The sequence below is a fragment of the Colletotrichum gloeosporioides genome (genome assembly GCF_011800055.1).
Source record: "Colletotrichum gloeosporioides strain Lc1 chromosome Unknown consensus_52, whole genome shotgun sequence".
NCBI classification, from domain to species: Eukaryota; Fungi; Ascomycota; class Sordariomycetes; order Glomerellales; family Glomerellaceae; genus Colletotrichum; species Colletotrichum gloeosporioides.
The window spans coordinates 507,646-533,371 of NW_025544697.1; the positions used below are offsets into that span (position 1 = coordinate 507,646).

At 54.3% G+C, this 25,726-nt stretch overlaps 9 protein-coding genes across 9 annotated transcripts; 4 read left to right on the forward strand and 5 right to left on the reverse strand.

The window, feature by feature from the left end:
• Positions 1-1,315: 1,315 nt before the first annotated feature.
• Positions 1,316-2,013, forward strand: GCG54_00008466 (uncharacterized protein; the record flags this gene model as incomplete). The annotated part of the gene is made up of 2 exons (XM_045408432.1): positions 1,316-1,459; positions 1,552-2,013. The coding sequence occupies 2 exons, from the start codon at positions 1,316-1,318 to the stop codon at positions 2,011-2,013; spliced, it is 606 nt and encodes a 201-aa protein (XP_045263122.1).
• A 1,082-nt stretch (positions 2,014-3,095) lies between these two features.
• GCG54_00008467 (uncharacterized protein) lies at positions 3,096-5,153 on the reverse strand (the record flags this gene model as incomplete). The annotated part of the gene is made up of 1 exon (XM_045408433.1): positions 3,096-5,153. The coding sequence occupies one exon, from the start codon at positions 5,151-5,153 to the stop codon at positions 3,096-3,098; it is 2,058 nt and encodes a 685-aa protein (XP_045263123.1).
• An 817-nt stretch (positions 5,154-5,970) lies between these two features.
• Positions 5,971-8,724, reverse strand: GCG54_00008468 (uncharacterized protein; the record flags this gene model as incomplete). Its single annotated transcript, XM_045408434.1, has 2 exons — positions 5,971-6,733; positions 6,788-8,724. The coding sequence occupies 2 exons, from the start codon at positions 8,722-8,724 to the stop codon at positions 5,971-5,973; spliced, it is 2,700 nt and encodes an 899-aa protein (XP_045263124.1).
• Positions 8,725-9,546: 822 nt separating this feature from the next.
• GCG54_00008469 (Proline utilization trans-activator) lies at positions 9,547-12,093 on the reverse strand (the record flags this gene model as incomplete). Its single annotated transcript, XM_045408435.1, has 8 exons — positions 9,547-10,007; positions 10,068-10,248; positions 10,306-10,481; positions 10,540-10,813; positions 10,871-11,415; positions 11,470-11,646; positions 11,696-11,802; positions 12,044-12,093. 8 exons carry the CDS (start codon positions 12,091-12,093, stop codon positions 9,547-9,549), a joined length of 1,971 nt encoding a protein of 656 aa, XP_045263125.1.
• Positions 12,094-13,537: 1,444 nt separating this feature from the next.
• GCG54_00008470 (uncharacterized protein) lies at positions 13,538-15,166 on the forward strand (the record flags this gene model as incomplete). Its single annotated transcript, XM_045408436.1, has 1 exon — positions 13,538-15,166. One exon carries the CDS (start codon positions 13,538-13,540, stop codon positions 15,164-15,166), a length of 1,629 nt encoding a protein of 542 aa, XP_045263126.1.
• Positions 15,167-16,254: 1,088 nt separating this feature from the next.
• Positions 16,255-18,223, forward strand: GCG54_00008471 (Carboxypeptidase S1-like A; the record flags this gene model as incomplete). The annotated part of the gene is made up of 7 exons (XM_045408437.1): positions 16,255-16,533; positions 16,592-16,754; positions 16,808-17,044; positions 17,097-17,503; positions 17,551-17,592; positions 17,641-18,001; positions 18,054-18,223. The coding sequence occupies 7 exons, from the start codon at positions 16,255-16,257 to the stop codon at positions 18,221-18,223; spliced, it is 1,659 nt and encodes a 552-aa protein (XP_045263127.1).
• A 597-nt stretch (positions 18,224-18,820) lies between these two features.
• On the reverse strand, positions 18,821-21,054 carry GCG54_00008472 (uncharacterized protein; the record flags this gene model as incomplete). The annotated part of the gene is made up of 3 exons (XM_045408438.1): positions 18,821-19,738; positions 19,792-20,213; positions 20,265-21,054. 3 exons carry the CDS (start codon positions 21,052-21,054, stop codon positions 18,821-18,823), a joined length of 2,130 nt encoding a protein of 709 aa, XP_045263128.1.
• Positions 21,055-21,982: 928 nt separating this feature from the next.
• GCG54_00008473 (uncharacterized protein) lies at positions 21,983-23,821 on the forward strand (the record flags this gene model as incomplete). The annotated part of the gene is made up of 1 exon (XM_045408439.1): positions 21,983-23,821. One exon carries the CDS (start codon positions 21,983-21,985, stop codon positions 23,819-23,821), a length of 1,839 nt encoding a protein of 612 aa, XP_045263129.1.
• Positions 23,822-23,976: 155 nt separating this feature from the next.
• GCG54_00008474 (putative proline dehydrogenase) lies at positions 23,977-25,425 on the reverse strand (the record flags this gene model as incomplete). The annotated part of the gene is made up of 1 exon (XM_045408440.1): positions 23,977-25,425. One exon carries the CDS (start codon positions 25,423-25,425, stop codon positions 23,977-23,979), a length of 1,449 nt encoding a protein of 482 aa, XP_045263130.1.
• Positions 25,426-25,726: the final 301 nt, after the last annotated feature.

Below are 25,726 nucleotides of genomic sequence, written 5' to 3' on the forward strand. Positions count from 1 at the left end.
TCCAAGGAAGGCTTATGCAGCCGTTAGGACGCACAGCCATCTGAATGGGAACGGCCATTGTGCTGGTATGCGCCCCCGAGAGATGCAGCCGTGGTGCGGCGGCGGCGTCGGACTCGTGGGAGAGAAGACGATCAAGTTCCCACCGTCCGAGGGAGAGCATTCCAGGAATCCAAGGGTCCTGGGACGGTCTGTTGATCTAGACATTTTCGGCCCATTAGTCTATAGATTCTATTCCCGCCTCGCATGTTCAGCTACAACCACTTGCAAAACTCTCCCTCCCTCCCGTGCCCAAAGATGAGCGATGCGGACATGGCCATCTCCTCCCATCCTCCATTCCCTCGGGGCGCATCCTTGTCCAGAAATGCTTGGCAAACCCGGACTCCTCGCTTGTCCTCTCCCCCCAATCCCATGCCCAGATGGAAGAGCTGAGGCGGCCTTTTGCGCAGGACGCTCAAACTCCCTCCTCCTTGGACTGATTAAGTGCATTCGCTTGCCCACTGCGCTGCTGTGCTCGCTCCGTGTTGGCCCTTTTTTCTTCTTTTTTGCTTCTTCTGTCCATGTGCAAAATCCATCACTTTGGGAGTGACGAGGTCGTTCGGAATTGGGTAACTTCCACTTGCAATTGGGTCGGGAACCTCCATTCGCCTGCAGCTCGCTCCTGTGCCACCAGCAACCATTCATTCACCACCCAGGGCAGGTCACATTCAACCACCTGCTTGTTTCCTCGAACTGCCAACCACCACCACCACCACCACCGCTCCTCTAGAGCCGCAGCCAGTCGCCGTCCATCTCGATATCCGCTCCACGTACCTAACGCAGCCATTCTTTTTCCCCGCTGGACATCGGCGGTTGGGCGAGGCAGAACCCGACCTTCAAACAACAACCTGCACCACACCTCGACTTTTTGGCGACTCTCACCTTCTCCATCTCACACTCACCCACTTCACCCACCACACCGGCCGTCTTGACTGATTGTTGCCGAATGTAACACACGCACGCACTCAACGGGCCACCACAAAGAAGAAAAAGCGACGCCACCGAAACAAAGGCGCCCATCAGAGAAACGAAACGGCCGGCTCTTGTCGTCATTACCATTTTATTTTCTCTCGTCCCTTCTCGCACCTGAAGCCGCTCCGCCCGCGCCGGCGACCGACTCCGACGTTACAGTCCGCCCAGCACCCCGACCGACCCGACCGACCGTCCTCACCGACACGACCCCGCAAGCGAATGATCCCACGATAGTGCAACCCTCGAGGTCTTTTTTATTGTGTCGACGACTTGGAGGCGGCCGAGTTCTCGTTTACCGTGGCCAGCCATGGCGCGCCCGCGCATCCCCCATCTCTATGGCATCCTCCAGTTCTGCCTACGCCTGACCCTCGTCGTGTTCGAAGTATGCGCCCTCGCAGCGCTCATCATGCTCTCGCGATACGGGTTTGACTTTCCCATAGGATATGTCGCGGTATGCTTCAACCCCTCCTTCTGATCGGGTTCCATGAATAGAAATAAACGAATAAATGGCGAAGCAATTGCTAACATAGAATTCCCCATCAGTCCGTCTCAGGCATCGTTTACTCCATGGCCGAGATGGTCACCCTCGCCAACTCGACAGGCCAAATCCCGCGCCTGCGCACCGGCGCCCTCGTCGTTGGCGACTTCATCCTCTTCGTCCTCGGCCTGGTCGCCTTCTTCTACTTCATCATCCTCAACGGCTGGCGCACCGGCAGCCCCCACCGCGAGTACAAGGCCTGGCGCGACGACCCCCTGCGTGTCGAGAAGGCCACCTGGGCCCCCTGGTACATGTGGCTGCAGCTCATCGCCGCCATCCTGCATTTCCTCTACATGGTCATGCACTGCGTCGATGCCTGCAAGGAGGGCAGCCCGCAGCAGCAGCGCAGGCGGCAGGAGAGGCGGCGGCAGAGGGCGTTGCAGAGGGAGAGGGAGCGGGAGAGGGAGAGGGATCCGGAGGTTGCGCAGGTTGTGACACAACCGGCTACGACGACGACGACGAGCTGATGATGCCTTTGGGATGAAAGGATTGTTTTTTGACGCATTGAGTTTTGTGCTGGTGTTTTTGGAGTTGGAGAGGGAATCTTGATTTCGGTGCATTGGTTGCTGTGGCCCTGAGCAAGTGCTGGTCTAGGCCCCCGAAGGAGCTGTTTTTGGAGGGAAAAAAGTCGTGTTTGGATATGGTCACTAGATCGGCGAAAAGAGCCTCGCGAAAGTGGTGTTTCCTCAACTCGGAAACGCGTGAGGACTTGCATATGGCCTCTGCAGCTGCTGCGCCTACATTTGCATACATACATACTGGGACTGATACCCGGGGAAAATACCACAACATTCTCATTCATCAGAATTGTTGAACGCACGCAAAGCTAAACTCACGAGGTTGACTGCAGACACTTCCGCCATCCCATCTTCTCTGACCGTCCGATTTCTCGGGCAAACCCCGTTGTCTGAGATGGCAGAGAGAGGGTTTGTCCCGTACGGAGAGTTCTGACTCTGGACGTTGGGATCTTGCAGCCGCGCCTCGCGAAAAAGCTCGGATGAGTTTGAAACGCTGGGCAGGCTGCGGCTTCTGCGTTTCTTGCTTCTAGTGCGTGGGCAAGGTTTGAGGCGATCTTGTATGGTTCTGGTCTTGTCCTCTTTGGTGGTTTCGTGCAGGGAATGGGTATGTAGTGGTTCGTGGGGGAAGAAAGCCGCCCTTATGCCGTAGCTGAAGTTTTCTCTTCTTGTGGATGTGGTCGTTTTCATATGGGAGCTCTCGACTTCGTCAGACTGTGACCAAGCCAATATTCCATGGATCTATGAGATGGATTCCATCTGGGTCCGCTTGGACGTTGCCCAGGCCGTACGCTTACTGATGCGGTAGGTTATTGAAAGCCACACAGACGTGATGAGTGGGCACGCGATGGGCTGTCAAAAGCTAGCCGGACGTTGTTCAGCGGATGTGTTAAGACGGAGTCCGATGGGACGAGCTTCGGGGATCCGCGAGTAAGACTGATCAACCCCTCCAACGTCTCTACACAGTCACATCTCAGTCCGAAATCAGACATACAGTAACGTATCGACTCTCATTATTATATACACACAAGTCTTCATGCCTCTCTCTTTGACACTATCACATTAATAACCTCCCTCCCCTCCCCCCCCTCAACCCACCTCCCACCACCCCCAAACTCGACCCATCCCCTCGTCCCCGTCGGCACATCCCACTCCACGCTCGCGACACTCCCGTTCTTCACCTCCCACCGCGCATTAAACCGCCCCAGCGCCGTCGTGAACCCCGCCTGCGCGGCCTCCACCTCCCCGAACACAGGCCTCAGCCGCCACTCCCGCCCCGCGGGCGCCGTCACGCGCAGCCCGACGAGGTACTCCGTCAGCGTGCTCGTCGGGCCCGAGCTCCAGCCGTGCGCGTGCGAGACGTAGCTCGGGTCGTCCGTGTACCCGCGCGTCTTGCGATACCCGAAGGAACCATCGACGAGGTAGCCCTCGATCACGGTCGACTGCGTGCCGTTCGGGTGGGTGAGGTACCACCCCCAGCTGTCGCGGATGAGGCGGAGCGCGCGATCGGGCCGGCCGGCGGCGAAGTGCGCCTCGAGCTCGATGGAGGTGATGAAGGGGGAGACGTTGCCCGGGAGCTCGGGGGAGGCGGGGCCGATGGGGGTCCAGTTCTCGGTGAGGACTGCGGAGACGGAGGCGGCTTCGGGGGAGGAGGGGGCGAGGAGGCCGAAGGCGAGGGCGTAGGCGTTGGCGTCCTGCGGGTAGAGGGTGCGGTTTTTGGGGCCGTCGAAGAAGGCGCCCTTGGAGGAGTCCCAGAGGTGGGTTTTGATGGCCGTCTTGAGGGTCTCGGAGCGGGCGAGCCATGTCGAGGTGAGGTTTGCGGAAGGGGGGGAGGAGTTGGACGGCGCGAGGTCGGCGAGGAAAGCGCCGGTGGTGAGGGTGCGGTAGAGCAGCATGTTGGGCGCGCTGCCGTTCGTGGAGTAGATGTAGCGCGCCCAGTCGCCGGTCGCGGTGGCGTTGAGGATGCCGGTGGCGGGGATGATCTTGGCGCAGATGTAGTCCATGGCGCGGAGGTAGGCGGCCCAGTTGGCGGCGAGCCAGGGGATATCGCCGGAGAAGAGGACGTAGTTGTAGGCGCCGATCATGGTCCACATGTGGTAGGTGTCGCTGGTTGCGTCGAGGTAGGGCGGGCCGGCGCGGGGGAAGATGCCGGAGGGCTGCTGGTAGTCGAACATGGTCTGGAGGGCGTTGCGGGCGCTCTCGAGGTCGCCGGTGCTGACGAAGGCGGAGGGGACGGCGACGCCCATGTCGCCGGGCCAGATCCAGCGGTCGCGCTTGGCGCCGTCGAGGAGGAGGGAGGAGCCGACGCCGAGGTAGGCGTCGTTGAACCAGGAGCCGTTCCAGACGGCCTCGGTGAGGACGCGGCCGGTCTCCGGGGGCGCGGCGTTGGTTTGGAGGGTGTAGGCGCCGGCGTACCAGATCTTGTTGAGGAGGTCGTCGGAGGAGTGGAAGTAGCCCTGGTAGGCGCGGAGGTTGGACCAGGTTGGTTGGAAGACGATCTCGAGGGAGACGTCGTCGATGGCGAGGGTTGGGACGGTGGTGTTGTTGGAGGTTGAGGAGGAGTTGGTCATGAGGTAGAGGGTGAGGTAGCGGAAGCCGCCGCGGAGCTGGGCGAAGGGGACGGTGTAGGAACCCTCGCCCGCGGCGGTGATGTTGTGGAAGAGGGCCCCGTCGACGCTGATGAGGGTCGCGTTCGGGCCGCGGTAGTTGCCGTTGGAGTTGTCGGAGTACTCGCCGATCCAGTTTTTCGCTTCCGTCCAGGCGAGGCCGAGGGTCGCGGGACCGTCGCCCGTGTAGGTGTAGTTGACCGTCGTGATGCCGCCCATGAGCACGCCAAAGTCGAACACCAGCGCTGAGCCGTTGCCCTTGAGCGGCTGGGCGCATGGAAACGAGCCGATGGCGTTACCTGTCGCGAGGGAGAGGACGGACTTCGGGCGGGCGGTGCGGGAGTCGGGGGCGTAGATGTTGGCGTCCCAGGGACCCGGGAAGGACGCCTCTGTTGGGTGAGTGCATGTTGCGTTGCGCCAGCAGGACGATACCAGGGTGCTGGCGACGAGGCTCGCGCCGAGGAAGAAGCTCTTAGACGAGACCATGGCGGGCTGGAGGTCTAAGCCAGGCGAGAGGAGGTGGCTTGAGTGGGCAGGCCCATCTGGACGGGAGAGAGTTTATGAACGAAGCATCGCGAGGTGTTTTGCCGAACGATGTCACCGCATCCAGGGAGCTGGGATTCAAGAGACGGGACCTGGGCATTTAGCCTGGAAAGCAACCCTAGTCCGATCCCCGCGAGACGGTTCTCTCTCACCTAGTGCGAACATGTTGGCACTAAAGACACGAGGTGAGGTGATATTTGCCGGTAGATACGGGCCCCTCTCGGTCAATTCGGGACAAAGTTACGTGAGAAGCTCTCAACAGCTCACCAGCTCGTTGATTCGTCTGGGGAAGTGGCCAATGATGGAGCTGTCCGGTTTCCACGAGTCACGGTTCCTGAGAGGAGCCAGGGACTTCTGACCCAATCCAGGCGGCCTAAACGCAAAGTTGCAAAGCCAATGGCAGGGGAAAGCCCTGGTTCCAAGGGGCCCATCGTCATGTCGGGATATCGGCAGACTCGAAGAGAAATGAGAAGCGGGGAGAATCGTGCGGGGTAATAAGATGGTGGCTGGACCTTTTCGTGGGGAAGGAGGCCGGGGATGCGGGGTTTGGAGAAGGTGGGACACTTGGCGTTCGTCTGATCATATCGTGTTAGTTCTGGGTTGAAACATTGCTCCTGGGCTTGCTATGTTAGTTGCTTGCTGAATGGAGATGCTCAATAAACGTCTCACATCACGGCTTGTTTAACTATCATGGCACCTGTTGTGAGAAGCTTCTATTCTTTCACCTAAACTTTGTACACTGAAACTCCATACACTTTGTCTACGCCTTCGCAATCGTGACTTCGGCCTTTCCGCTCGACAAGTCAACCTTATATCCACCCCTCTCCTTGGCAGCCCCTGTCACCGCAAATGTCGCTGCTCCGGTGGTCTGAGTAAGCCACACAATGGCCGAAGATGCTTTGAGAGCTGCATCAGACGCAGATTGGCTGACGCTGAGCTTGATCGTCTGGCCTTCACGATCGTATGTAACGGTGCCAATAGCTCCAGCACTCAACGAGATCTTCAAACCCAAATCCGCAACAAAGACGCGCCGGCGAACCGCATCCCTCGGCTCTGCGACGACAGAAGTAGCGGTCGACTCTACCACATTGCCACCAAACACGACCTCGCCGTACTTTTCGGTGTTGACAATGTACAGCGTCTGGCCGAGGCCGAGACCAAGGAACCCGAGACCATAGTCGCCGGTATAGGGGTCCCACTCGAGGTGCTCGGGGAACGAGTGGAACGCAGCGGACGGGCAGCCCTCCTCGTCGATGTTGCTCAGGGGCGCAGTGTTGCCGGCGAACGCGACACGGATCGCGTTGAAATCGGACGGGTTGCGCTCGTAGTAGTGCAGCATCGGGAGGGAGTTGAGGCCGGAGCCGTAGTGGTGGAGCTGGCGCTCCGTACCAGCGTGCTTGGCGCCGTAGTTGAAGTCCCAGTACCGGCGGGCGTTGCCGTTCCAGCCCCAGTGGGCGACGGTGGGCATGTACGCCGTGATACTGTTGATGGCTTTGGTCGCGGTGGTGTTTAGGCCGAAGTAGCTTTCGCGGGTTAGTAAGGCCCACTGATCCATGGTTCGATGTTTCATGACTTACTTGGTCCAGTAGTAGACGCCCTCCTGCCCGGTGCTGTCCCAGGCCATCTCGCTTCCGAACGGCACGGCAAGTGTCTCCCAAAATTCGGCGCGGTACTTCATCGAGGCCTCGAGAGTGGACGCCTCCTGCGTCATGTTCTCGCGCTTCAGATCCTCGAGAAGCTCGGCAAAGACCGTCTCGCCCATAAGTCCGGTCAGACCGTAGTCGCAGTCCTTGGCGCCGTCCTTGAGGCAGTACTGCACGGTGTTGAACGCTTGGTTGATGTACCAGCTCCACTCCTCCCGGGTCTTGATCTCGGGGTAGTCCCTGGCCACACGGTACATGGACCAGTAGGCGATGACGGGGTGAACGTAGTTGTAAGCGCGGACGGTGGTGTATGACCTCTCCTTGTTCCATGCGGCCCAGGTAGTCCAGTCCAAGGCCGAATCGTATGTGTAGTTAACCGCTTCGGGCTGGTAGAAGAAGGCGCTCGCCCTCACGGCAAACGAGTCGGGCGGCTGGATCGTGCCAAGGACGGTCTCGTGGATGAACTCGTCGAGGACCTCGACCTCGCTGGCCACGGGCTGCACGAACAGCTTCGTGGCCGCGGCGACGTACGCGCCAGTGCCGCCCTCGTCGCTGAGTCCCGCAATCCAGACCCGGTAGTCCTGCTCGACGATGGCGTTGACCTCGCGGTCGTAGCCCATGATGGACGGCGCGCGACCGAAGGGGTCGGAGGTGTCATTGAAGTGGGCGGCGGTGGTAAGGAAGTGGCCCAGGTCGGAGACCGTCTGCGTGGCCGCCTTGGTGATGAAGTAGTGGACGACTTGGGTCTTGCCGTCTTCGTAAGTGATGGTGATCTTTGTTCTCCCCCATTTGCCTTCGACAGGGGTGAGGAGGTAGGGCGAGCCCTTGGCGGCCGTGTCCTGCTTCACGGTGAACACGCCAGAGTCGTCGATGGACTTGACTGGGGAGGAGTGCGTGAGGTACAGGCGGGCAGTGAGATCTGCGGGAACGACGTATCCCGGGATGCCCACCGCAAGAGGGATACCCGACTTCTCGACGGCATCTTCGATGGTCTGGATGCTCTCGGCGACGGAGAACTTGAGACCGACAGTGTAGGTCTCGCCGGCCTCCAAAGTCTTGGACGTGGGCGTATTCCACGGGGCGCCACCCTTCCACTCCGTCTCCGCCCACGCTTTGGAGTGAATCATCCACTCGTAGTTGCCCTCGTACGTCTGGCTCTGGTAGTAGTAGTCACCTTGCGGCTCGCTGAGAAGCCTCCATGCTTCGAAAGGGCTCGAGCCCAGAGGCGCGACGACGAGCGCGTTGCCGGTTCCCTTGACGGGAGACACACGAACGTAGCCTGCGTCAAGACCGATGTACGGATCCGCGAGCGAGCACTTATCTTGGAGGTTCTCCGCCTCGCGTGTACTGAACACGTTGTTTATGGAGACGGGAAGGCCAAGGGATCCGAGCTCTACGGTGCTGTTGCCCGTGTTGGTCAGGTTGATGCGCAGAGCCAGGCTGTCGCTTTCGGTCAGCCACTCTCTCGTGACGGTGAGAGGGATGCCGCTGGGCAACGTAGATCCCAGGTCCGCGCCGGCAAGCACGTCAGATGCGAGGCCTTCCAGAGCCTTCACGGGTTTCCTGGCCTGGGCCGAGTCGACGCTGGTCCAGTTGCCGGCACCAGCGACCTTGTAGCGGAAGGTGACGTCTCCGAGGTAGTGGGCGCCTTCGGTATGCGTCAAGTTGGAGAGGAAATCCGAGGGGAGAAAGTCGTGGCCTGAAGCGACCTTGAGGGAAGCGAGAGTCTGGGAGTCGCGAACGAACTGGCCGCTGACCTGGCCGGTCTCGTAATCAATGAAGCCATTCGCGATGCCGAGGTTGTCTTGGCCGTTGACAAGTGCTGCAAGAGCCAGCGTCAGAGCCGGGCCCAAGCCTGAGAACCGAGACATGGTGAAAGACGAGGAGAGTCAAGCCCTTGTTCGCGCAACGAGCCGTACCATGCATGCATGTCGTACATCATCGGACGGCAGTACCTTGCTTTTAAGTCTTTCTTGTCTTCATTGGAGGTTGCAACGCAGCCCTCTCCCCTTTGTCGATATGCGCTACTCCCCCATTCGCCCGCCAAGAAATGCCGTTTGGTGACATTGTGATGAAAAGCAATCGTTCCATCAGGTGTGGAGGGGCCCGGCTACTCAATCTAGAAGCTCGGGTGGCATTCATACGAAGGAAAAATACAACGGGAATCGGGGAATGGCCCGATTGCTTCGGCTATTAGCAAATGATCGGCATGCGCACATCCTTGTTCATGATTGGGGGCTCGCCTCGGTAGACCTCATGTAAGGTACCTGAATGCGACCGGGCGGAGCTCGTAATTATACGAATATACCTTTTGCTTTTCTGTTTGAATTCGGGCAACTGTGTGGTGATTCATTGCAAGCTAAACCCCGGATTTTGCTTCGTCTTAATCGACTTTAGATTAAGACCGAATCATGGAAACTCCACCTCCAAAGTCTGGAGATATTGGGCCCGGCGGGATGATCGCCTACGCCGACGGAACTGTCCTTTTAGACTTCATCTGAAAAGTAAAGGACCAGACGAACACGTCGGTTTTGGTTCAAGCTTTCCATTGGCTTGTTAGTTGAGGAATTCCTGAGCAACTTCGCTGCTTGAGGTTATTCATAAATCTGATTCACCGTCAATTACCAAAAGACCCCTCGATCCAATATCAACCGCAGCGCCGCCACATTAGACTTCCCATAACTCTAGCCATCTCATGCTTGATCATCCATAACCGTAAATGACATCCACTCGTTATCCTCCCATTCCATAGAGTTAACCACATCAATAATCTGCTGGGCCGTCAGGTCCTCCGCCTGGCTGCTGCTGTCTTTGGTAAACTCGGGAAACGGCGGCGGCGGTACTGGCTCCTGGACAGCGGCGGCGGAATCTGTTTGCTGTTGCTGCCATTCGGCGCCTTGCGTATCCTCGGGAATGCCCGCAACACGAGGCTGCGTCGTCGTGAAGTTGCTGAGCATCTCCTCCAGCTTTTGCATCTCGTTCCTGCGGAACCCCGCAATCAGGTTCCCGCTGGCCACCATTTCTTCGATTATGGCGTGCGACTTCTCTAGCCACGGCGACTGACTTTCGATCAGACGGGAGTCGACTGCTCGGGCGACGAGGAGGGCGACGGTGGATACAAATAGGGAGTCAAGGTCGAGGGGAAGAAAGGTTTCTATCCTTTGAGTTAGGTTTTGGGGGTTGCAGTATAGCTTGTTGCAAGGCGGAATCTTACCTAGCAATCCCTGAGCTCGTAGTCTGTCGAGGATGTTGAGGATTTGAATAGAGGATTCGGCACACATTTGGACGGGGTTTCGAACTTTCGGTGATGCTATCAGAGAGTCTGCCTCGAGTGGTGACTCGAATCTCTTGATCAGACAGCATAGCAGCAGGGGTCTTGTCGCGAGGACGATACACTAAGAAGAGATGTTAGTCCAGTGAGACTATCAAGAGAAAATCATGTCTTTGCTCACCTGATAGTAAGACAGGTGCAGGTGCGCAGAGAGTCTCGAGATTCCATCGAATCGCTCATCTGCATGTAGTGGGAACGAGGTACGAAGCTCGTCTGCGACTGACACAATGCTCTGGAGCACAGCTTTGGTGCCTAGGACGAATCTCTTATTCAAGCGACCTGTCGTCCCATAGACGGCTGTGAGATGAGGAAAGAAAATTAGCAGAGTTCGGTATCGCAGAGACGTTGAACTTACTGCTGCTGATCTCAGCAATAATGCGCGCGAACTTTATCTGCATGCTCAAGGCCGTCGTGCGTTGTACTGATCCCGAGTAGGAAGGCAACTGGCAGTAGACACCTTCGTCCAGAGTTGACTGGGGCAGCCCCATCAACGAGCTCATCTGACGATCCAACACGTACACTGTCCACCAGATCTTGCGACATCTTTGCACCAGTTCCGGACCAAGCTCCATGATTGGCATGTCGGTATGCATACCATGATTCATCGCCATGCTCTTCGCCTGTCCGATCTGATGTAAAGTCAGCAGAGATTTTCTTCGTCAACCTCAAATTGTTAGAGCACTTACAAAGTTGTGAGCAGCATGTCGGAAGTCCAACGCTTGGTAGTACCACGCAATCGAGCATAGGATCTCCGAAGACAGAATGGGTTCTTTGCACAGCGCGGTAACGTCTGGCAAGAGCTGTAGAGCCCTGACAAAGAAGTCCGCCCCTGATGGTCTCTTGCCTTCACTCTTTCTCTGGATCAGGCTTTTGCCGAAAGCGAGGATAACCAGGAAGTGGATGTACCAGAGGCTGGTGTCCTCTGCCCGGTCAACAGATGACTTGGCGTAGAAATTCTGCATGTTGACCATGAACTCGTCTACTTCGAAGAGATGGAACATTTGGCCGCAGTGAAATTTGACGGCGTTGATAAGAAAGATTGCGTAATCGATTGACGGAATGAAGCGGCTGTCGAGGGCTTGCGTGCTTCGAGAGCCGTCCCATCCAAGGTCATAGGCGCAGCCGTCGAATAATAGGCTATTGGTAGGAAGAGGAGATTGACAGACATGATCGTGTGTGACACTGAGAACGTGCCGTGAGAATGACCAATTGGACCCCGGAGCAAGGAAGTCTGCATCGATCAGCTTCAAGATGTCAGGGCATAATGAGAGTGGGGAGCACTTACAGGCCATTCCATTGGATGCTGAAAGACAATACCGGGACGGCGTCGCAGTGAGAGGGTTCGTCAGATCTGGACCGTCGCCATCGGGATTTCGTGGCGGTGAGTCCCGTCGCGCAGCCTCCGGGCTGTGATAGCTAGCACGACGGTGCTCGTCATATCTTGATGGATCTCCGAAGCCATCTTCTCAAGGTCAACAGGTGTCCAGGTCTGGGAGGTTCATCGTACATACCCTCAGGATTGTCGACATCCTCGCCACGTCTGATGCTCTGCTCGGCCAACGCCCTCGCTTGAAGACGCTCTAGACGTGCGATTTTCTGTTGTAATTCAGACAGGTATCTAAGCCAATGATAGTCAGTACTTTTGTCGTCAGAGCTGTAAGGTTGGGAACCGACCCTTGCGTCACCATAACCTTGTTATCGCGCTCATCGAATATGCAAGTCAGCCGCCGCTGAGTACAATTATTGCACGGATGCAGTCCCGAACACTTGATCTTCTGCCTCCGACATCGTGAACAGCTGGTGTGTCAGTCGTCAGTAGCTATCTCCCGTTGGTGAAACCACATCATGTCGCGACTCACGCGTACGACGACCGCTTCGTGATTCTTCTCTGGGTATTCGACGACTCCATCTGGAATTATTCTGCTTCCATGAGCGTCAATCGTCTTGGTATCACCATCGCAGGTGGGTATCTGGGAAGGCAGACTGCCCAGTCCCCCAGATATCCGTCGTTTGGAGGTGGTGCGGGGTCGGAGGTGCCTCCTCATCGGCCGGGCCGTACGCCCTCCCTCGAGCCAGCTGCAGATAACGAGGACCCACTGATAGGAGCGCTTATCTAGGAAGATCCCAGAGGCTCGCTATCTCCAGATGCCGTTTCGAGCATTTTGTAATGTCATTAGCACGTTGAGTGGTTGGTGGGATGCGGGGTGCATATCAGTCCGTGCCGTTGACGGGTGGTGGTCTTGGCTATTGGTGCGTTGCTGGCCGGCCGCCCCTTGTGAGTAGGGGACTTGACGCAGGGCGTGCAGAACACGCGTCGAAGCACCGGGCCGGCGACGATTTCAGCGGTTGGAGTTGGCTATTATCGGGGGCCAATGGGGCATAGAACGGGAACAGGGAGGTCCTGGATTAGTGCCGATTGGATGACAGGGGCCCTGACTGAGGAGGTCTGCTGCTCCATTCCTCCTTCTGGAACACATGGAAGTCTTTTTGAATCAAGTGGCTGGGATGTGAAAGGCAAGCAAATTGTACTCCATGGTCTGGCTCCCATGTGCTACAATCTTCCCTTCCAGTATCAGTCCTTTGCCCAGTCGATGTCTGAATCTCTGATGGATTATTCCAAATGATTCCATAGAATGTTTCTTGTGAAGCCAGACTTGTGCTCCTTCCAACACACGACACAAAGACAATGGGAAGCTTAATAATGAGGCGCCCTGCTTGGGGAGTTGTCACTCCAAAGATTTGGGCTGTTTGGAAGAGCGGGGCCTTTGGTGAGTTGATGAGCCAATCACCGCTGAAGACCTCTCTCGACAACAACAGACCTCAACTCCTGACTCACCTGTCTGCACGACTAAGCGATGCCCACGACAATATCATTTCTAGGCTAGCTTTTTGTTATCTTTTGTTCAAGGAAGGCGTGGCCGTTGAAAGGGTTTTCTTCTTGCACCCTGAAGAATTTTGAAAATACTTCTCCCTCCCACATCCCTCGATTTTGCTGTTTTGCTTTCCACCAAACCCTTCGTCTCGAGGACGAGTGACAAACACAACTTGCTTTTCGCGCAGCTGAACTCGACAGTGTGCTTTGAGTAAGTCTTCTTACTCTTCAGGGGGGAAACGACCTGTTTGAAAATCAAGCTGACATTCCTGGAAAAGGCAGGCCCGTCAAGACGTCTTGCTCAACATCAACGGACGAGCAACAAACACAAGTAGCATTTCGCGCAGCTTGACTGGACAGTTCGCTTTGGGTTTGTCTTCCAACGCTTCGACGAAAAAATGACCTGTAGGAATACCAAGCTGACATTCCTAGAATAACCAGATCCGCGAAGACGTCTTGCTCGACATCCATGGACGCCAACATGAGCTTCTACGTTCCACACGAGGACCAGAACCCCATGTGTGAGCAGGGTCACCATGGATATGCTTCTCACGATGGAGACGAGGTTGCCATGAGCATGGACTTCCAGATGGCCGACCACACCGAGGTCGCTGATGCCCAAAACGTATTCGTCAAACAGGAGGACCAGCAAGACTACCACAGTGATGACACCGCCCCCCAGGACGATCGCATGATGGAGGGTATTTCAACCAACGATGAGCAGACTCATCTCGCCGACCACTCGAACAAAAGCGTGGATCCCGCCGTGGAGGCAAAGATTATCGATGACTTCCATCGCCTCGCAGCGGAGATTCTCGTTGCTTCAAAGGAGAATAAGGGTCCGCCTGTCCAAGACATCTACGACAGCCTCCAGCAGCACTTCGACTACATTGAGTGGCAGGCCGAATACATTGTCGGAGATGTTCGTCGCCGTCTGATGGACACTGTGCTCGTCATGTTTGACCCGGATTCCCTTGAATCTCAGCAGTACATTGATACCAAGAGTCGGGAGCGGGCATTTAAGTTGTGGCAATTTTGGGCCTTCAGCAACTTGAGCCAGGTGGATGAAACCACTTTCGCTGCTATGGATGATAGCGATCGAAAGTATTGCATGGTTTTCAACAAGGAGTCCGTCATCATGCCTGGTTCAGTGCCAATCTTTCACCCTCAAGCTTGCTACAAGGCCCCGGATGCTGACATGAGCATGGGAGATTATGATTCCATGGCTAACCATGAGACCGTGGTCTCTGAGGATACTTCGCAGTATCTTGGTCAAGCCGAAGATGGTGTATATCACCCGCACTACTCACAGGGCCCGATGGACGGACAAAATTTCTACCACATGTCGCTCCACGCTTACCCGGAGGTTCCCACCTGTGTTCATGACCCCCTCAACACGGAGGATCACATGGAGGATCACACCAACATGCAAACAGCAATCGACCCAATCGCTCCAGTTGCTATGCAAGCTCAGCCGAACAAAGACGGAGCTGCCAAGCCCCGTCGGAAGACAGCCAAGGCTGCTGCTGTGAAGAGTGACTCGAACAGTAATCCTCCCGACGGCCTCTACGTTCCCGACAAACATCATGAAATGTTCGGCGAGAACGGTCCTTTTCGAGGCATCGCTTACGTTCTGAAAGCTGGCAAGAGAAGCTGGGTGGCCCATCCCGATTATGCGTCAGTTAAGTCGAGAGTCTTTGGGGACAATCACATCCCCGTCGGCAAATGGTGGCCGGCTCAGATGGTCGCCTGTGTCAACGGCGCCCATGGTAACTGGTTCGGCGGAATTACTGGAGACAAGAACCAAGGTGCTCATTCCATTGTCAAATCCGGCGGAACTTACGACAGTCTCAATGAGGACCAGGGCAACACCATATTTTACTCTGGATCAGGCGCCCACAAGTGCACAGAAAACAAGCCGAAGAACTCTGACGGCACTGAGATGCTGTACAAGTCACTCAAGAGCAACTTGCCCGTCCGCGTTCTCCGTGCAGCTGCCAAGAAGGGCAAGAACGGTCTTTACAGCCCCAGCGTTGGCATTCGTTATGATGGCCTGTACGATGTGGTTCGTCGCACCGAGGCCTTCAACGACAATGGCGGCGCCTACTAGAAGTTCGAGCTCCAGCGTCGCGATAACCAGACCGACCTCGAGGAACTCTGCAAGATTCCCACCAAGGAGCAGTGTGCCATTCACGCTGCGATGCAGGAGGCATACCCGGCAACGAACATGAGATCCAGATAGTGTGTATTTCACACACGGTGGAAAGTGAGTGTCACGGGTGTCTATCAGAGAACCAGGATGGGAAAGTCAATTGGCTTTCAATTTGCTCGCATTATCCGCCAACGGGCCAGGACAGTTCTAAAGCACATTGGGAGTGTTGTTATTCTTTTGGAAGCCATAGGGCTATTTCGTCAGGGTGGAAGGATCTTTTTTTGGGATTGCCTAGTCTCACGATTGAGGATGGATGTACATAGACGCTGAACCTCGACCGTACCTAGACAATCAAGCATACCCACCCAGCCAGTGCCTACGTTCTCGCATTGTGACTGTATGGATTGAGCTGTGATAGAAAGACAGGGGACATCATCAGGACAAGGGGTGATGCAAGAACGGGTGGCCCGATTGCCCAATCTCGGAGATCGGGAAGGACTCCGAAGTAACGTATGATACGGCAAATGATCAGCAACATCGATACTTTAACAACCAACATCCAGTTACTAGAACCGGGCGGTTTTTCATACTTGCCTTGGCGAATGTCACTGATTGGAGCGGGTAGTCGATCACGTTCCATGGAAGTCGAAGTAAGCTCTCCCCGCTCCGGATTCCTGCTGGCCAACCCCCGGAAGCGATGCGAAATTTCCCAGTGTGACGTAATTGCACACTCAATGCTCGTATTGAGCATGGAGCGAAGAGTCTCAATACTGAACAGGCCGAGAATGTAGACCTGAGCCGGTCGCAGCGCGCCCGACTGATGGGGGAAATTGTCCAGCAACGGGCTTCCCATTTGGTTGATGAATGAAACGTACTGTTATGCATGCCTAAGAAGCGTCGACGAGCTTCCTAATCTATCGACAATGAGCCAGTGATATGTACTGATGCGCTTATAATAAATGGTATCGCCGGCGTGGAAAACAAGCCCGTCCAGTAATGCGAAGCTGCCAGCCTGAAACTTCTTCCCTCTGAAAGTCACCGTCAGTATGAGACTCCAGAAGCTCATCGCCGCTCTCCTCGCGTCATGCGCGACACCAGCACTCACTGCCGTCTTGCGACCAAGACAGGCGCCGGGTGCTGCTGAGGGTGTGACGACGATCACCAGTCCTGGTGGTTCTCAAATTCGTTTCAAGGAACCTGGCAAGGAAGGAATTTGCGAGACCACGCCGGGGGTCAACTCGTACAGCGGATACATCGATATCGCCCCTGATGTTCACGTGTTCTTCTGGTTCTTTGAGTCGCGGAGAGACCCTGCAAATGACCCTGTGAGCTTCCAACGTTCGACCTGTCAGACTTGGAGGCCCTCGAGCTGACAGAATCCAGGTTACACTCTGGCTCAACGGTGGTCCCGGATCCGATTCTCTCATTGGACTGTTCGAGGAGATCGGGCCTTGCGAGGTTGTCGAGAACATGACAACGGTCCTGAGAGATTACTCCTGGACTGACATCTCCAACGTTCTCTTCCTCTCTCAGCCAGTTGGAACAGGTACTTTGTCCAAGGCCTTGAGAATTACGAATCCTAAAGACTGACCGCCAAAGGCTTCTCCTACAGCGAGAAAGAAGTGGGTTTCCTTGACCCGACCTACCTTCTTGTGGACAAGGAGCCTGAGAGCTCCGATGAGCGAGAGGGTCGCTGGGCTGTCATCGACCCAACAAAGGAAGACACCAGCCGTCTAGCTGCCATAACCTGCTGGGAGGTTCTGCAAGGATTCTATGATGCTTTGCCGCAACTGAGCACGTCAAAAATCTCCTCTATTGACTTTCATCTTTGGGCTGGTGAGTAGGCTGATCAAATCCGACTGTCCCCGGGTTACTAATCGCACTCCAGAGTCGTTTGGTGGCCACTGGGGCCCGGCGTTCTACACTCTGTTCAATGAGAAGAACTCCGAGCTCGATGAAAACACCGCGACTGGCCGCAAGCTGAACTTGAAGAGCCTCGGTATCGTGAATGGTATCGTTGACGAGCATACTCAGACGCGGCATCTACTTGACTTCACAAGGGGTGAGAACAACGGGTACGGCGTTGATCTAATCAATGACACCATCTACGACTACGGAAAGTGGAACCGTGATCGCCCTGGTGGCTGTCAAGAGAAGCTTGATTACTGCGACTGGCTTGAGAGGGACTCTATCGTTCGCCGTTCAGCATGCTCAGCCGCCCAGTTTATCTGCCAATCCGACGTTGAGGGGATGTTTTACACATTCAATCTCGAAGGTCGTGGAACTTATGATATTGTGAGTCTCTCACCACTGATGAGTCGTGCTGGACTAATTGGACGTAGCGCTTCCGTTCAGGAGAAGACGTTCCGCCCAACTACTGGAGAGTAAGTAGACAAAGCCTCACGTCAGAGCGATTGCTGACCAAGCAACAGCCCTACTTGAATACCGGACCAGTGCAAAACGCACTTGGAGTGGACCTCAACTACACCTCAAACAACCTCCTCTACACAGCTTACACCCTCTCTGGAGATTTCGCCGTCGGCTACCTCCCAGACATCGAAAAGCTTCTTGAGCTTGACGTACAAGTCTCTCTCGTCTTTGGAGATGCAGACTACATCTGTAACTGGCTCGGCGGAGAAGCGCTCTCCCTTGCGACTGGGTGGTCTGGTGCCGAGAACTTCCGTGACGCTGGGTACACGGAGCTTACGGTCGATGGGGTCGCCTATGGAGAAACGCGGCAATATGGAAAGCTGAGTTTTACTCGAGTCTGGAACGCAGGCCATGAGATCCCATGTAAGTTATTGCGAACCCCGGTGATGTACCGCACCAAGCTGACAATCACCAGATTTCCAGCCAAAGGCTTCATTCCAGATTTTCAATCGAACTACCAACAGGTTCGATATTGCGACTGGTGAAGTTGTGATTACTCCTGATAGCACCTATAAGACGAACGGAACAGCAAAGACAACGAAGACAACCACTCTACCGCCTTTACCAGCTCAGACGCAAGCCTAAAGGATAAGCACGAAACCCGACAGGCAGTGCAATCAAACGACTTTTCACAAGATGGATAGCAAATCATGGTTGGTTAAGTGCTGTGTGTTCTTGCATGGTTTATGAAAAGTCACATGTGTGCATGCCTGAGTATATTTAAGCTTGAGGGTAAGCTTGCATAGAACAGAGAAATCGTAGTTCTGACTGGAAAGGGAATTTGCATTTGATTATTGTCTTCACCTGCTGCTATATGTGTCAACACCCATAAAATCTTATCCGAATTACATGCATCGTCGCTGATATCTGCGCGTGTGAATACCCTGTTCAGAAACTCAGAAACACCCCCTACTTTTCTTGTAGTAGAGCAACTACTTTTCCTGTGCGGTCATACATAATATACCTTGCCATAGTTGTCGTCGTCGTTGTTGTAGTCACTACTACTATAGTTCTCTTTCGAAATATCAGCCCAGACTCAATAACACACAGTAAATATACCGGCCAGACACGGGAAACTTGAATGGTTCTGGTTCAAAACACGAAACAAGGTCTTCTATAAATCTAGAGATACGACGCCATGCACGATGGTATTTCTTTCCATTAATACAAGAGACGATTTGTTCATGATGCAGCATCTATGACAGGGAACTGTGCTATGTGAAGCTTCGCAGTTGCGTATGGCACTAACTTCGCTCTGAAAGGCTGACTTTGAATCTTCCTCTCTACATCGAGAGGGTCTGCTGCAGTTCCGTTCCGAGTTGGCCAGCTGACCCAAGCAGCAGAGACCTCAAGATACACAGGAGATGCTCCCGAATTCCACAAAGGATCGGGAAGTTCTGAAACTTTCCTGTCGCATTCCTTCTCCCAAGGGCCCTTGCGTACTACGACATCAACACTCTGTGTTGGATCGATGGCAATTTTCCAGTCAGCAGTTGGCAGGTAGTCGTTATCGCGGGTATGTGTCATCCATGGCTCCTCATCTCGGTCGCCTACGGAAGAGATTTCGGTGCAGTCTGAAGCCTGGTCTTTGTAATTGCGTGGAAGTCTGATCTCGGTTTTGAATTCGATCTCGTATGCGTAAAGCAAGGGTCCATAGTGAATACTGACTGAGCCATTCTCATGCTTCTGGATGCGAACCTCCGCGTGGATCGTGACGAACACATCAAAGTCGCCGGCCGCGGGTATGTCAATCTTGTGAACATTGCCGCTGCTGTCCTCTGTGTTTTGTATGAATGGCTGCGGCTTCGCTGAAGCAAGCGAAGCTGAGTCCTTGAACTCGACTGTAGAAGACGGAGAGGCCCAAGCTGGAACTCTGATCAAGAACTCAAATGGCTTGCTAGTGAAGATGGTATAACGCAGCGCACACGGAGCAAATGGGTAGTTTGAGTCGCAGTTGATCGTGATATCCTGAGTTTCCAGTCTGGATGGTATAAGATAGGCATGCAAGATGGATGTCATCCCTTCCGAGGTCTGTTTCCAGAGGAACGCATTCATCAAGAGCTTAGGGTAAGCAGTGGGGTGATTGACTGTGCAGCAAGGCTACTCGGGACTTAATCAGCAGACCTCTCTGTATGGACTTTCTGGCCACTTACAAACTCGGGTTCTAGCCCGAAGACATTTGCGTACCGGCAAACGTCATAGAATGGTGTTTTCTCATCCCCTGGAAGCTCCAGCTCTTTGGCCCAGGGCTGGTTGACCTGTGTGATATACTGATGACTCCACCAGTCTGCACTGATACCAGCAGGTACGGCATTGAAGGCTGCTGACTCTACCATATCGGCGAAGTGGTTGTCTCCGAAAAGCTGGTAAAGGTAGGAGATCGAGAACATTAGTTCCACAGAGCAACACAGCTCGGAGCCTCGCTGCGGCGAAAGCCCGCCGATGTACTCATCGCTGCTGATCGACCCTGCAGCTGTGCCATGGTAATCGAAGGTCTTCTTAACAGCATCTCTACAAAGAGATGCGAGATCGTAAGACGGTTCCATCCGGTACAAATGAGCCGGGTATCGAAGGCCTGCGACATGGGTCAATATCAGCTGGACCTCATTCAGTTATAGTGTCTTACCTTGTGCAACATTGACTCCGTGCTTGAAGTTCAGAGACTTGTAGCGGACTGAAGGCGTCTTGGGAAAGCCTTCCCCAAAGAATTTCGTCCAATCTCTGTCCATGATACGAGAGCCTTGCCACAACATGTCCATAACTTCCCAAATGCCGTGACGATCACTGGAGCTTTCGGGCTGATCGTAGAGCCACTGAAGTGTAAGAGCTAGTTCATGAGCTCTAGCGACCCCAAAAAGTTGCAAGTCGAAGACATCATCCTTCTGTGGAATGTAACCCTGGTAGTTGTTCTTGAGCATTTTGCGAACCAGCCTCACAAAACGCAAGACGGCTTCTAGGATCGTTGCACGTCTTGAGGAATCCGCGATGGCATGATTCATGAGCCCCTGAAGCAGCAAACAGCGCGCCCATATTCCCCGGGTATGTGATGTAGTTTCCGGACCCAGCCAGCCATCTTCGGCTTGATGCTCAAGCGTGTAGTCCAAGAAGTAGTCCGCTTGCTTCTTCAAGTCCAAGAACAGCTGCGGGTCAGAATCTCGATCCAAACTATACGCAAGCGGAACGATGTAATTGTACCAGTATGGTGCAGCTTCGTTCAGGGGGGTGTACTCCCATGTTCCTCCAAGCCAGGTGCTCTCTTTGACGAATCGATAAAAAAGGAATAAGTTCCCTCCCAGACCTTTGGCACTCAGTCGAAGCTGATCGCGAAACCACCCATTGGGTTTGATTGCACCCAATGGACAAAGTTCGTACTTGAAGGGAACGAGAGCTTTGTTGAAATTCTCAGTAGATGCCATAGCTGAAGGCTTGGTGATATTTGATGGATGACTGAGCACAAGATAACGATAGGATGATTCGGCTAATTAGTTGCTATGATCTCCAAATTGATGGAACGAGGCCAGCTGAAGCCATCGACGTTTACCAAAGTATCTCGAGAGATATGTTGTCAAATGTGGAACTGGGGAGTGATATGTCACTGTGTACAAGGATGTTCCTCGTCAGACAAACTTCTTCGACTTCCCGGAGAATTCAATGGAGACGATCGGCATCCAGCCCACTTGGTGCTTGTGGGGTAATTGGGACCGGCTGGCCGGATGCAAGATCGGGATCGTGCCCGACGCTACGGGGCGCCACTCCGGACCGCTGAGACGACACCCCGCAGTGCCGCGGAGGCTGGGAGGTATGTTGCGAGCCGATAAGCGCCACGGGGCGCCTTCTGCTTAGTGCTTGCTACATATCCGTGCCGAAGTTGGAGCTTTCATCTTAGTTAGCACCAGGAACAACCGGCAGCGCGAAACCACGTGAACGCCGACGAGGTACTTCTCTTGTATGTTGCAAATTAACCTGACTTCTCGGGGCTTAGGCTTCGAACTATCCATGGATACCCATATGGGTATATGGAAGGTGGGACCTCAGACATGAGCCAATTCTCACACTGCTCGCCTTTCAGCCATTTCCAAACATGCTACTGAATGAGCGAGTGTTGTCCCTACCATTGATGACGGACGATGCTTTAAAGTTTGGTTGGGATTATGAGTTCTGATTGAACTTCTTGGAGTCCCGTTGGAGAGTGCGCAGACCGAGATAACCAGGCAGCCATGCATAGCCACCGAGTCCTTGGCGTCAGACCAGTCGCGGTCTCACTTTCAGGCTTTGTAATAATCTGATTAGCGGTGGACCTGCCTCTCACTCTCCTCAATTACGAAATGCTGACTTTCCATTGCCATGGGGAAGCTTCGGTCGCGCTCGCTACCTTCGGCAAGTCCGGACGGTACCCTTAAGCCAGCAGAAAGACTGCGACAAGCTTCGTCAGATACAGATGTTGCAAAAGCGATCTGCTGCCGCTCACTCGAGATAGAAGGCTCTTCAGAGTCTTCGCTTCGTCAAAGTCCTGACTTGTCAGCGAAGTTTAACGTCAAGCAATCAACAGCAAGCCCAGAATACACTCGTTTGCCAGATGCTGGCACATACATCCGTCTCCTCAGTTTCCAAACATCGGGGGCGGCTTCTTATGGCACCGTCGACATACGCTGCGTCCTCCATACCTTTCGGCTAGCACAAATTCCTCAATACAATGCCATATCCTACACATGGGGTCCAGAAGCACCGACGACCCTAATTGAGGTTGACGGTCACCTCAAAAGTGTTCGGCTGAATTGCGAGCTTGTTCTGCGCCGTGCCCGACAACACGATGCGACAGCACTTTATTGGATCGATGCGATTTGTATCGACCAAGAAAATCTAGAAGAAAAAGGTCACCAAGTTGCCATCATGGGCAAAGTCTTCGGAGCCTCTCATCTAGTAATTGCATATGTTGGCGAGCACGCAGATGATAGCCGGTATCTCTGCAAGAAGCTCCAAGACCATGCCTACTTCTTCAGATGGTTCGGCAGAAACCAGCATTCGCTTGGCCCCAGCGACAGAGCTTTATCAAGACTGTGGTACTTCCTGATCAGATACAAGACTCTTCCGCGGATGCTCATCGCATTCAAATCGTTTCTGAGAAGGGAGTATTTTCAGAGGGTCTGGGTCTATCAAGAGCTCTTTCTAGGCAAGCAGGTTTATGTACAATGTGGCGAGTCGCTTTTGCACATACGCAAATTTCATGGATTTGCAGCAGCGTCGCATGTCTGGGGATTGATGAAAGTCCGGGAAGCACTTGAGCGTTTGAGTCTCTCCGATGATCCATTTTTGCGAACAGATGTCCCAAAGCTTGAGATGCTAGTGGCTGGGTCTTTCCAACAACAGCCGCTGCCCCTAGAAATGCTCATTGAGCATGTACATGATTGTGAGTTGGAATGCCACGATCTCTTAGACAAAGTCTATGGAGTTCTTTCCTTGGTACATTGGAGGGGCGAAGAGCCACTCTTGCCAGATTACACTATGGATGTATTTCAGCTGGGAGTCCAGTTGCTGTCAAGAGCAAGGGAGAGCCCCATCCACTCTGTCGACTTCCTGCTTGAATATGCTGGGCTGGTGGTCAAGATCCTGAAACTTCACGACGAGCTTTCGCCCAGCCTTGAACATGCGATACATATGCGAAATCATAAAAACACGGCACAGAGACTGATGAGTTCCGCATCTGGCACAAAGGCATCATTATCTCATACTGCCGGCACGAGATCCTTCTTTTGTGAGGGATTTCTATGGAGTGGGATTCGCCTTGCATGCAACGAAACTGGGGAATGGGTTTATCCGATTGTGGAAGGCCAGACCACAGTGTATCGTGTCGTCAGGAATATCCTTCTCCCACAAACTGCTGCAGTTGGCGACTGGTGTCTGTTTCAGGGGTATGAGGGATACAGACAGATCCTTCTTGTAGTCAGAGAGGAAGTTGATGGACAACCATATTGGATAGTTGGCAAGGGTTTGGCCAGGTATAAACCGAACTTTCCAACGTCAGACAGATTCCGATTGTACATCGACGCAGAAGACTTTTTAGTCATCGCCAGCCAGTCCTTTTATTTCAATGACAGTCTTGGGGATGTGGATGATGCGCAAGAATATTTAGAAACTGGTGTCTGCGGTGTAGCTGGGTCCTCTTACGCCGAGTCGGTTGATTAGGCATTGTGATGACTGCCTCCGTATTCTCTTTGGAAATGAAGCAGCACATGCTATTCGCGGCGATCCAATCACAAAGTGAATAAATAATACGTAAGATTATGACGGCTACAGGCTATCGCTTCCTCAAACTCATGCCTTGAACTTCTTATGCTAGATCAGTTCGCAACCGCAAAGGCCGACTTCAGCCTCCTCCAGCACTCGTTCTTCACAGCATTATGCTCATCCGTCGTCCTCAACACCGCGTCCCTGTTCTCCACCGCCCGGCGGAGCAAATACGCCAAACACTCGCCCATGCTGCCCCAAGTAGAACATTTGAATACGTCCGGTCCCCCGAAACCCTCGTTCTTCTCCTGCAGAAGCGAGAAGCTGACCTCGTCAGACATTCCGTGCAACTGTCCAAACGCAATTGGCACAGTCGGCTTGCCCTCCTTGACGCGCTGCTGATGCAGCTTCAGCGCAGCAAAGACACTCTCCCTGTTGTGACTAGCCAACAACAGATCCACAGAGGGGAACGGCTTGGACCCGCCAAAGTCTCCAATGTGTCTCTTAACGGCACCCTGGGAGATATAGTTGTAGGCATTATCGGTATCCTGCTTCGTGTCATGGATGCGAGAGCGGTTGTCTGAGAGAATGTATGCGCCCCTGACGACCTTGAGGCCCAGAGTGAATCCGTCCTTGCTGGCTTCCGAGAGGTGGTTGATGACGTTGTTCGTGGTGCTCTTGAGATATGCCTGGTACGTGTTATAGATAGCAGCGTATCCGTCTCCGTTGAACTTGCGCATGAGCTCCAGGGTGACGCGATCGATGGCCTTTTGGAAGTGCGTGGACTCGGCGTCGACGATGATCTTGATGCCGCGTTGTTTGCATGTTGTGGCGATCTCATCGAGGGCGTCGAGCATCTGCTTCGGGGGAAACTTGTCTTCGGCGAAGGCTTTTGTGACATCGCGGCCAGCTCCGGTCAACTTGATGGCGAGGATGTCACCCTCACCAACCTGTGCCGCAGTCTCCAGGGTACCGCATCTCCAGGACTCGATCTCAGAATCGACACCAGCAATACCCGATGCAGCAGCAGTCTTTCCCGTCTCGTGAGCCGACTGGGTCAAGTGGTCGAATACGGTCTCCTTGGCGTACGTAAGGATGACACCCTTGAAGCCCAAGGCCTTGAGCCGGTCAACGCATGCTTTCGTCTGTTCAGGGGTCTCTCCGGCGCAGAACTGGTCATAGAATGTCTTCTTGAGAATGGCGTGTAGTACTGGGTTGCGATCAACGTCTAGAAGGAAGCTTCCGCTCGACTTGGAGAGGAAGGATAGTGCGTAAAGTGAAGGGATGAGAAGGAAGCGGTTCGATGAGATGGTGGTGATGAGTAACGATCTTAGAAGGGTTCCCGTAGACAAGATGGATAACGGCGCGCCAGGGACGGATTTCCGTGCTGGAGGGCTCTTGAGTTCAACGCTGCTTGTCTCTGGAATAGCGGCGTGTGGCGAGCCTGCTCCGACTGCTTGTCGCGGTTGTGTTGGCTTCCCGTAGCTTCGTCTGCCAGATACGATAAACGCGGGGTTCGCCCAGGGCGTCTTGGCAGATGCCAGCCCCAGAGAAACCTTCATGGCAAGTCTAAATATCAATGTGACAGAACTCGTGTACGTCGCAACTTCAAGAGAGTATTCGGATGCTGCCGAGAATGAGATGAGGCTTTGATTTGAGCGGTTGAAGGGGGACGGCTTCTAAATGCTTATTCGCTTTCCCCGCCTCTGGTCGTGATCGGATCCGGTGGTTTCTCCAACGCCTCCTTCTCCAACGCTTCGTTCCGGTCCGATGTACGGACGTGCTGGGCATGGCCATCCTGGTGGCTAGCAGGTCACATGTTGTGGTTTAGATGGGCATGCCAATCGGGATTGTTTGGAATTG